Source organism: Pogona vitticeps, chromosome 3 (assembly GCF_051106095.1).
Source record: "Pogona vitticeps strain Pit_001003342236 chromosome 3, PviZW2.1, whole genome shotgun sequence".
NCBI lineage: Eukaryota > Metazoa > Chordata > Lepidosauria > Squamata > Agamidae > Pogona > Pogona vitticeps.
In genome coordinates this window covers 107,364,700-107,376,603 of record NC_135785.1, presented here as the reverse complement: position 1 = coordinate 107,376,603, position 11,904 = coordinate 107,364,700, and the positions used below count along the sequence as shown (strand labels likewise).

Genomic DNA, 11,904 nt, shown 5'->3' with positions numbered 1-11,904 from the left:
AGGCGAAGCATTGTGACGTAATATTGTTGGGTAGGAAGTTCAGGAGCGATGCGTCCAGTTGCTAGGCAACGGGGAGGCAGAGTTCCTGCGTGATCGCGAGCCCGAGCAGAATAGTCTGGGTGAGAATTTTTAAATTAACAACACTTAAAAGATCAAAATCATTTTGCAACCTATCCCGGTGAATGTAGTTTATGGGGAGAAATAGGGAAAGGGAAAGAGGGAGTTTGGGCTGTTGAATACAATACAGTACATAAAATGTTCAAGAAATAGTATCAATGTGATTTTAAGAACTTTTTAAAAATAGATTGATTGTCCCACATGCATTTCTGAACAGATTCAGAGATTTATGTATTTATTAGCATAATCTGTTTTTTAAAAAGGTATCTCTGTTTTTTTAGTCAATTTTTGTAACTTTTTTTTAAAAAAAAACTCATCAATGCTTGCAAAATTTTGAAGCCTTTTTTATTTGCTTAACATTTTTGTATCCTATACTCCAAAGCTGATTTTGATCAGGTGACAGGTAAGACTTCATCTATTTCATGTTTCATCATATTTAGAACTGGTGTTTGTGTAGTTTATATGCAGTTTCAGTAGTCTCATCTGTGATACAGTGTTAAAATGTTCTTTCTTGGGAAATTATTAGAAGAATTGTTGTCCGAGATAAGTAAAGAGATCTGTTTTAGCCATAATAAGAATACTCCATATTAGCATATATTAGTCCAGCATTTAAAATCGTCTAAAGCCTTTTTGAAATAAAGATTGCCTTCCTTTGTTGTTTTCTACCTATAAATACAACATTGAGCTTTATCCTAAGTTGAAAGCATTTCAGAGTCTAGAAATAGATTTTATATTTTGAAAAATAAAAATGTTACTTCCCTCTCCCTTCCCGCTGCATTCCTAGAGATTATCTCAGATGAAACTTAAAACATCACCTGTTGAAGCTTCAAGCTTTTGAATGTTGAATATTTGTAAACATCTTTTCTGTAATTCCATGCAAGATTTCACGGAGGTCACCATTCGTTCTGTATTATATTCTACTCAATCCACTTTCTGTAACCTCTTCCCTGAGCTAGCACATAATTTTTTACACCTAGTCTGATACGTGCTGTGTGTTGTGTAAATATAAAGTAGCTGATCCAGTCTTTTCATCCTTCCTCTGCTGTTCCACTTTGTCTGTTTGGTGCCCTTTACCTTCCTAACTGCTTCTTAGCATGTGGGAATGACATGATAGCAGCCTTGTTTCACACAGAGTAGTGTGCTGGCAGAAGAGCACCATTTGCTTGGTGGTGTACATACACACACCATTCTGTGTTTCTAGTGAAACAAGAACAAAATGCGCTTTGAAAAGACAATGAATGCTCACCAGAGCTTTCCAGCTGAAAGCGCTGAGATGAAATTAGCACTGACAGCACACACACATCTGTTTAGATCATGTAAAATAAAGGTATTGTCTCAATTTGAAATTTGGCACTTATTCTGTGCCAACACAGATTATTGCTGCTTGGAGATAGGACACAGCTTCTTTTTCAAGAATAATCTTAATAGAGGTAATTTTAGTTGCCAGATCAGAACATTATCATAATGCAGTAAGAGCCAATCCAATCCATTTTATCCACGCAGGGTTCTGTGTAAGATGGGAATGGATGCTGAATACCTCAAGAGATGTGTTGGAACATGCTTAGCTGAGGGACTTGCTGAAATAGCAGACCGCCAGCCAGTGGATCCAATCAGTTTCCTGGCACACTGGATTTACAGCTACAAGAAAAAAATAAATGAAGAAGAAAAGGTGACATATCTGTTCTTTCTGAAATGCAAGCATTCAGAAAAGCCCTTCTCGAAGTGACTAACTTCACATTCATTTCTCCCCATGCCCCCTCACGTTTTCTTTGCTTTATGCTTTTGTAGAGAAAGATGCAGAGGATACAGTTAGAATGTGAAAATGAAGAAGCTCGTGCAGAAATGGAACAGACAGAAAAGTTAAAATCAGAAGCTCTTCTGCTTGCCCAGAAATCGGAAAAACAGTTGAAGGTCTGAATCTTTAATCTTTAACAGAAACATTTTTTAAAGCAATGTTCAGGTTACCATTGCAATAACTGAGGTGAACTGTAGTCTAGATAGAGTTAGAAGAATAAGTCAGTACAGTACTTGCACTATAATCCATGGACAATGATTTTTTTAAAAAACTTTATTTTATTACATGAAAACATATAGTAAAAACAAATAAAACATAATAATTATACACAAAACAAATTCAAATAATGTGCTCCCCACCACCACCAGGACCAATGGAGACAGCTTGGCCTTTTCCTTTATTTCAAGGATTCCACTTTCAAAATTCTAATGTTTTTGCAATGGTACTCTTCCCTTCCCCTTTATTAATACATAATGAATAAAATCTCCCCAAATTTCTGCAAAAGTATAACTTTTAAGCACTCCTTTCTTTACTTTAATACTACATGTAAATTTGTCACTAATATCCTGTTTTCCGGAAAATATCTAACCTGAAAATAAGCCCTAGGATGATTTTTCAGGATGCTCGTAATATAAGCCCTATCCCCAAAAAAAGCCCAAGTTAAGTGAAACCCCGCCCTCCACCATTGTGCAGGAACCAGAAGAAGATGACATGACTGTGTATTTGAATAAATGTAGATTGTTGTACATGAAAAAATATATATATATCCCCTGAAAATAAGCCCTAATGCGTTTTTGGAGCAAAAATTAATATAAGAACCTGTCTTATTTTGGGGGAAACTCAGTAGTTATATTCCATACCTCTGCATACCATTCACTTAATTGAAAATTATATTTTATTTTCCAATTAATTTTGAACGTGACTGATAAGACACTCTTCCGATGATTTATTTTGTCAATTTAATTACAGTGCAATTATTATTTTATGGAGATTTTTCAGAGTGATATTGAGAGCCATTGGATGTAGTGATTAGTGTTCAACTAAGAGACCTGACGCCATATCCATACTTCGCCATGAAACGCATTTGGTGATCTTGTGGCAGTCACACCCTCTCAGCATAACCTAAAAATACATTTTATTGGAGACTCTTTTAAGAAGAGAGTTAAAATGATAGTTATAAGCTACCATATTGCTTTAGGAAACATATCCTCTGTTTCCAGTCAGACACATTAGTGAAGTATCACGGAAGGGGCTTACATCAGGAAGAGTATGAAAATTCCCTTCTGTCCCCTCGCCACACAAGTCAGGATAAGCTCTCCTGCAAAGCAGTGTGGGGCACCTTTCTATTTTCTATTAATATAGGGAGTACTCCTATATCTTCTAGTCATTACTTCTGCGTTGTCTCGCTGCTCTGTTTTCAACTCACACTCTGAACAGCAGAAGACAAAGTACTACTCTAAAAGGCTTATTTGGGTGTAAGGGGATATAAAATGGATTGCAAATTGAGAAACAAAGTACCTCTGAAAAGAAAGTTTTGCCCTACCTCATTCTCCCTCTCCCTCAGAGACACACATGCAATTTAATCTCCCTCTCACCATCTGGGAAAAATGATTAAAGGCCATATCTCATAATTTAAAGTGAAGTCCAAAATGAAGGCTGCAAACCTGTAGAATCAGCTTCAGATGTCAGATTTCAGTCCAGAGAATATAGCTTTTGTTGTCTTTTTCCATCCCCACAGATAAAGGACTGCACTCAGCGTCTTTCCCATTGCTTCATACTTGGGTATTTAGCTTCTGGGTGGCTGGAAGCAGAAGCATCCAAAGACGTGGCCATCTCTGAATCAGAAAACTGGGCAATTAACTTTAGTCAGCTACTTAGGCAATGAGACAGTAAACTGGGGCCAAATCAAGAGTACTACCTCCTGGTTGGAAGAAGATTGTCATCCTCCATGTAGTGTAGTCCTTCCTGAGTGAAGGTAGATCTCCTTGCTTGGCTTTAGTTAACTGATTGGTGCAACTACTTAGGGTATTTTCCATAGTCAGACAAAATATTCAGACACGTTTCTTTGCCACTTGTCCAAAATGGGACAGGCAATGATACAATGAATTGCTTTATCTGGTGAACCTCTGTTCTTCCTGCAAACAGTAAGACATATGATGAACTGGGTGAACTGGAATTTAGTCTTTTGGATAAAGCTATCTCCCGTAAAGCTGAAGCTCCCAGTCAGTCTTGAAGCTGGCTAAGTGAACAAGTCAAAGAAACTACTTGCACTGGACAGAAAACTGCAGTGAGGTGGTTGTTAGGTCATCTTTAAATGGTGTTTGGGTGGAGAGACCATACATTCATAAAGAATGCATCATTCTTTTAAAGATTATAAGAACCTCCCAACTCATCTAGCTATAGGCCCTGCTGGCTGGGGGTACAATATTTGGAAGCTATAATCAAAAACTCAACCCTGACTCTGGAGAATTATGGAGAGCAAGGATTCCAAGATTAGGACAGCCTCCCAAGAGTGGTGAAAAGTGAATATTCAGTGAAAAACAGATGTTGAAAAAATGCTATGAGGAGCAATTTTTTTCTTTTCCATGAGAATAACAGGCTTTCACTGGTTAAGATTTTTTTCCTGTTCTCAGGGGAAGCAGAATATTCTTTTGGAGATATGAAAAAATAGTATTTTCCTAAGAGAGAAATATATTCATTAAAACAATCGGTTGGTTTTCTCGAAGGCTTTCATGGCTGGGATCTGATGGCTGTTGTGGGTTTTTCGGGCTCTTTGGCCCTGTTCTGAAGGTTGTTCTTCCAGACGTTTCACCAGTCTGTGTGGTCGGCATCTTCAGAGGACTGGAGTAGGAACTCTGTCCATGCTCTGTCCATGCATAGAGCATGGACAGTTCCTACTCCTGTCCTCTGAAGATGCTGGCCACAGAGATTGGCGAAACATCAGGAAGAACAACCTTCAGAACAGGGCCAAAGAGCCCAAAAACCCCACAACAACAATCTGTTGGTTCTTGATATGTGGAATAAGAACTAAGCCTACATTTAATCCAATCTCTTTTATTTTATGAATCATTTGAACCGTTTATACGTTAATAATGATACATTGCTAGTTTTAACGTTCAAATATGTAAACATATTTTTTAAAAATTATTTTTTAAAAAGTGGGTTTCATGGTGACATGGTCTTGTGCTCATGTATACGAATCAATTTCCATTAACAGACAAGAGCTATTGAGCAAGACATGAAGATTCCAGAAGATTATGGTGCTACGTCGAAGCAAGAAGTACGAGAAGACAAACTGAATCAAGGGGACTTAAACGTCATCATTAATGAGTTGGGTGAAATGCCTGATGAAGTAAGCACTGGTGTAACTCTCCAGGAAGCTTTGACCAAAATAACTCTGAACGAAGATATGGATTGGATTCCCAAAGAGATATCAGATAACAGACAGGAAAACCAGTCAGAACATTATAATGTAACTGAGAATGAATCTGGTATACAAATGGAAGATGACAGATGAGAAACACAAATCAAGTCTAGACCTTAATTCAAAATAGCAACATAATCGCTATTTTTACTTGGAAGTAAGTCCCATCATGGCTTTCTTCCAAGACAATGTATATAGAAGTGCCGCCTAAACCTAAAAAGCTCCTAAATGAGATTAGAGTTTCCTATTTCTCTAGTTTGCTGTATTTTGATATGAATGATGGTGTCCTCATAAGACAGTATCTACTCTTTCTAGTGTTACATGACATGGCCATGTACATGCAGAGATAGGTACTAATACATGCCTTGGAAAACTAAGTACTGTACAGTGGTGCCCCGCTTGACGACGATATTCCGTTCCAGGAAAATCGCTGTTAAGCGAAATTGTCATCAAGCGAAAAAAAAAATCTCATTGGAATGCATTGAAAACCGGTCAATGCGTCCCAGTGGGGGAAAGACCTCATCGTCCAGCGAAGATCGCCCATAGAGAACCGCTGATCAGCTGTTCTAATTTGCTGTAATGCGGAGCTTCCATCCTGAAAGCAGCCATTTTGAGAAGGGGGGAAGCCATTTTATGAAGGGAAGCCATGTTGCGGAGCCCGAAAAATCGTCATTTAGCGAACAAACGGTTTGTGAAGCAGGCTCCTAATTGACGTCAAGCGGAAAAACCCCATTGGAACCATCATTTTGTGATCACAATAGCAATCGCAAAAAACTCATCGTAAAGCAATTTTGATGTCATGCGGGGTAAGCGTCTAGCGGGGCACCACTGTATATTCTTCACTTTTGTCTAGATCAGGTCTTTTTCCATGCATTTGTATATTCCTTCTGTTGCGAAACAAACAAACATAAAACACCCCAAACTTAATTACACTGAAAAGCCTCTCTGAATTGAACCTTCCTGGTTCCTCAACCTTCCTGGCTCCACAAGGGCATCTGGAATTTTGAGAGTTTCTGGATAGCATCACAAAAGGATTGCCATATGGGAATGTCTGTTCACAATATGCTTTCTTTGTGACACTAAGACTCAGAAAGAGGAATGAGAAACAAACAAACAAACAAACAGGCACACAGATGGGAAGAAACAGAGAGAGAGAGAGAGAGAGAACAAACTGAAGAGAGGGTATGGCAAAACTGTCTCCCTACATACATTCAAAGAGAGGATGGAAGGAGCTACAGGTGCAAGAGGAACTGCTCCACAGATTCTCTCTCCCCACCCACCCCCCAACATATCCAGAGATTCGGTCCCAGTTCAACACTTATCATGAAACCAAACATGCATATTCTTTTAAGAAGTTACATTTATTTAAGCTAGTACACAGATGGCCAGCTTTGGTGATACGGGAGCAGAGCACTGTCCTCCTGGTGTCAACCCCTTTTGTGCACTGTTAATGTAGGAAAGGGTTCAGCTGCCACCCCACCATGGAAAGTGAAACAGGTGTCCATTGATTTGCTTTTCCTAACTTAGTTTTATCCAACAATTAGGCTATGTTATAAGAGGTTATAAGTGCTCAGCAGGCCCTTTATAGGCCAAAAAAAAAAAAAAAAAAAAAAAAAATCATGTAAGACGGACATGCCTGGCAAAATTCGTCTTGCCAGGAACTTCACATCTAAGAGTAACCTCCTGGCAAACCCCATCTTGCCACAAACGTTTGGACGTTCGGTACTTGCTTTGAAGAAGTGGGATTTGCTCACGAAGGCTTGCATATTGTATGATTTTTGTTTTTTATTAGTGGCCTATAAAGGTATTTCTTATTCTTGCATAAACCACTACTACTTTATATAAAGGGTGTGTGTATTATGTGCAGACAGGTCTCTTTTGATTTATAGAAACTCTAATAGGATTGTCAAGGTAAGTGACATCTAAGGAGGAGTTTTACCAGTGCCTCCTCCTCAGTGAGTTCCCGTGGCCAAAAGGAGATTCAAACCAGAGTCCTCGTCCATCACTCTGTCCACTATACCATGCTGGGTACCGCTAGGGATGCCTGTATATAAATGTGGTCTTCTCATGAGGTCAGTAGTGGTCATACACTCTCCCCAGTAATTAATTAAATGTGAATTAGCCTTTTGTCTCTGGAAAAGCTCTCCTGGGCTTTCAAAATACCATGTTTGGAGACATCTGTCTTAGATTAATATTATAATATGCCCGAGGCAGACATTTGTCTTTTCGTGTATTGCAGGTGGTTTTTGTTCTTAGTTCTATAAAGTGCCCTGTAGACTGAAGGCTCTGTATTAAACATATATACAAATTGCCATCTAGTGGATTCATAAAAAACAAAACAAATTGTCATCAAGTGAGTCATTGTTCTCATGTTTTTATATGTGCGCAATATATTGTAGCATATAATAAAGAAATATTGACGATCTGTATCATAAATAAATTTCTTTTCATGTTTCTAAAAGGAATAAAATTGACGGACTTTAGCAAACTATAAATACCAAAGCCTTCATTTCTTATTTCTCTTCTGTCCAATGTTTGAGAGAAATGCCAGGGTTTAATACAATATCATTATTGAGAAATGAAATATTAAGCCTGCAAAGCACATATTTATACATATTCTGGAGTAAGATCCATCACATACAATGAGGCTTGTTTCCAATAAGCATCCATAGAAGTGGGCCAGAATTCAGTAGCTACCAATATTTTTTGTAGTTGTTGTTTAGTCATGTCCGACTCTTTATAACCCCATGGACCAGAGCACACCAAGCCCTCCTGTCTTCCACTGCCTCTTGAAGTGGGGTCAAATTCATGTTGGTCGGTTCGATGACACTATGCAACCATCTCATCCTCTGTCGTCCCCTTCTCCTCTTGCCTTCACACTTTCCCAACATCAGGGTCTTTTTCAGTTGCGTATTCTTTTCTCATGAGATGGCCAGAGTATTGGGAGTCTCAGCTTCAGGATCTGTCCCTCCAGTGAGCACTCAGGGTTGATTTCCTTCAGAATGGAAAGGTTTGATCTCCTTGCATTCCAGGGGACTCTCAAGAGTCTCCTCCAGCACCAAAATTCAAAAGCATCAATTCTTCGGCGGTCAGCCTTCTTTATGCTCCAGCTCTCACTTCCATACATCACTACTGGAAAAAACATAGCTTTGACTATGCGGACCTTTGTCAGCAAGATGATGTCTCTCCTTTTTAAGATGCTGTCTAGGTTTGTCATCGCTTTCCTCCCAAGAAGCAGGTGTCTTTTAATTTCGTGGCTGCTGTCACCATCTGCAGTGATCGTGGACTCCAAGAAGGTAAAATCTGTCACTGCCTCCATATATTCCCCTTCTATTTCCCAGGAGGTGATGGGACCAGTGGCCATGATCTTATTTTTTTGATGTTGAGCTTCATACCATTTTTGGCACTCTCCTCTTTCACCCTCATTAAGAGGTTCTTTAATTCCTCACTTTCTGCCATCAGTAGTATCATCTGCATATCTGAGGTTGCTGATATTCCGGCAATCTTGATTCTGGCTTGGGATTCCTCCAGCCCAGCCTTTCACATGATGTATTCTGCATATAAGTTAAATAAGCGGGAGGCAATGTACAGTGGTGCCTCGCTTAACGGGCGCCCCGTTTAACGACGAAATCGCATACCAACGAACTTTTTGCGATCACTTTTGCGATCGCATTGCGATGTTTTAAATGGGGAAAAATCGCTTTGCGATGATCGGTACCCTGTTTCACTTACCGATTATCGCAAAGCGATTTTCCCCCAGCTGATCGATTGTTCCAAAATGGCCACCGGGTAAAAAAATGGCCACCCGCTGTGTTTAGAGATGGATTCCTCGCTTACCGGGCAGCGAAAATGGCCACCGTATGGAGGATCTTCGCTTTAAGGTGAGTTTTAAGCCCATAGGAACGCATTGAAGGGATTTCAATGCATTCCTATGGGCTTTTTAAAATTGCATAGCAACGAAATCGTTTTGCAGCGATTTTTGCTGCACCGATTAACGTCGCTATGCGAGGCACCACTGTACAGCCTTGTCGTCCTCCTTTCCAAATTTTGAACCAAACAGTTGTTCCATATCCAATTCTAACTGTTGCTTCCTGTCCCACATATAGATTTCTTAGGAGATGGATGAGGTGTTCAGGCACTCCCATTTCTTTAAGAACTTGCCATAGTTTGCTGTGGTCCACACAGTCAAAGACTTTTGCGTAGTCAATGAACCAGAAGTAGATGTTTTTCTGGAACTCTCTGGCTTTCTCTATAACCAGCGCATGTTAGCAATTTGGTCTCTAGTTCCTCTGGCCGTTCGAAATCCAGCTTGTAATTCTGGGAGTTCTTGGTCCACATACTGCTAAAGCCTGCCTTGGAGGATTTTGAGCATAACCTTGCTAACATGTGAAATGAGTGCAATTGTATGGTAGTTGGAGCATTCTTTGGCACTGCCCTTCTTTGGGATTGGGATGTAGACTGATCTTTTCCAATCCTCTGGCCACTGCTGAGTTTCCAAACTTCCTGGCATATTGAGTATAGTACCTTAACAGCATCATCTTTTAAGGTTTTGAATAGTTCAACTAGAATACCATCACCTCCACTGACCTAGTTGTTGCTTTCTAAGGCCACAGATGATACCACTGATGGCAGAAAGTGAGGAGGAATTAAAGAACCTCTTAATGGGGGTGAAAGAGGAAACAATATGGTTGGATAGTGTCATCAAAGCTACCAGCATGAATTTGACCCCACTCCAGGAGGCAATGGAAGACAGGAGGGCCTGGCATGCTCTGGTTCATGGGGTCACTAAGAGTCGGACACGACTAAATGACTAAACAACAACAAAGCTGGAAGAATTAATTTTTAATTACACTAATTCTCTTAGTTTTTACTATAAGAAAACTGGCTGTAAAATTCAACTTTAGGTCTCCACTGGTAATTGTGTTTAATGATGGTTATCGGAAGTTTTGTTTTTTTTGTCCTGGACACATGCCCTCTAAATTTAAAAGAAAAAAATGATTTGATGGCTTTCGTAGATCTGCCAGAAGGTGTCGCTGCAGCTTAATAAACCAAGAACAGACTATTCATTGTTATCCTATTCTATGAAAGATGGAATCTAAAAGTAAGCAACATTTACAGGGAAAAATATCTGAGAGTAACTAGGTTGGTGTATCTTGTAGAACTGAATTATCCATGCATGATTTTGTTCATATTTTGTCCATTGGAGGCAGTATAGGCCTTGCTTTAGCTATGGGGATGTGCACAGGTATATTAGCTATCTGGGGAGAGGCTACCGCTTGAACTCATGCTTTAAAAAGAAAAGTTCCCCTTAATTCAGTTTCTAAGTTTTCCTGAGTTTTTCTTCCTGAGTCATTTAGGGAATCCCTTCAAATGAAGTGAGTGTGTGGCTAGATAGGCCAACAATGGTGGGCAGTTTCATTTCATTTATGTCCTGATCCTGGTCACCCACTTCCTTATGAAACTTCAAGAAATTGAGAATATGTATGGACAGATGAAACCAAAAAAGGAGAAAAAGATTAGGAAAAAAACCCCACCAATTTTGTCCCCAAAGATTCATTTAAAAAGATTTCTCAGGATCCACACATGTTAATTGATTTTAATCGAAGATTCCCTGAGAAAAAGTGAGACACGCAAATGGAATTGTCTGTTGGCGTGCAATCCTAGAAGGAAAGAAACTGAAGGAACACCTTCACCAGGTCATTTGAATGATCTGCTACATGTTAATATGTTAACATATAAAGTTAGTATTTAATTCTGTGTCTTTTTCACATTTAAGCTGGGTTGGTGTCCATAGCTACAAAATCCACTGGAACTTGCTGCACAAGTCAGCCGCAACACCCCATCTGTGTACAATTTTGGATGTAAGATGCCATAAGATATACTTGCATTGTGGGATTCTTCTTGAGTCCAATAAATTCTTATGTCCCGTGAGTGGAAGAAATTTAAGATCCCTTGTAATAAGGTCAATCTACAGATAAACAGAATGTGCCACTTCTGTTTCACCAAGAAAGGGACTTTTGTCCCTTTTTCAGCAACCCAGCTGTTCTTGTTTCTGTCCCCTCCCAGCAAACACACTACAAATCATGTGCTCATTTTCTCAGATCTTTTAGCACTGGGTAATTCTACATGAGGGAATTTGTGTGTAGTGTATGTACAGTATATATAAACTTTGATTTTAAAATCCCAGGAAATTCAGTTCTTTAAAAAAAACCTCCAGTTTATGAATGTGGGATATTGTTCTTCTATATGTTCAATTTATAATGTCAGGAAATGTTCTGATACTGCTACACATTATAGTGTCTGTGTTGCCAGCAGACAAAAAGGATACCAAGCTTTACATAGTGAAGGACAGCCTGAATCTTGACAACACCGATGGCAGCAGTCTATAGTGGTCCTCACCACCATTCACAGTGTGACACCATGCAAGGGAAGATCCCAGAAGCTGACTCCTTCTTAAAGTGATTAACTACAAAACAATTGTCAGGGCTGTGCTCTGACATTATTTCAGTCCCTGCAGTCTAGATTCCTTCCAACTAAAAAAAAGTGGATGGGGGTCAACCATTCTCTT

General features: G+C 39.4%; 1 protein-coding gene across 2 annotated transcripts; it reads left to right on the top strand.

Moving 5' to 3' along the window:
* Window positions 1-7: 7 nt before the first annotated feature.
* On the top strand, window positions 8-7,838 carry LOC144588347 (uncharacterized). 2 transcript variants are annotated; one of them, XM_078391029.1, is made up of 4 exons: window positions 8-119; window positions 1,621-1,786; window positions 1,906-2,028; window positions 5,130-7,838. In XM_078391029.1, exons 2-4 carry the CDS (start codon window positions 1,634-1,636, stop codon window positions 5,427-5,429), a joined length of 576 nt encoding a protein of 191 aa, XP_078247155.1. In that variant the 5' UTR covers window positions 8-119; window positions 1,621-1,633; the 3' UTR covers window positions 5,430-7,838. The 2 variants fall into 2 exon arrangements, with proteins under 2 accessions (XP_078247155.1, XP_078247156.1); XM_078391030.1 differs by having other exon boundaries at window positions 114-520.
* Window positions 7,839-11,904: the final 4,066 nt, after the last annotated feature.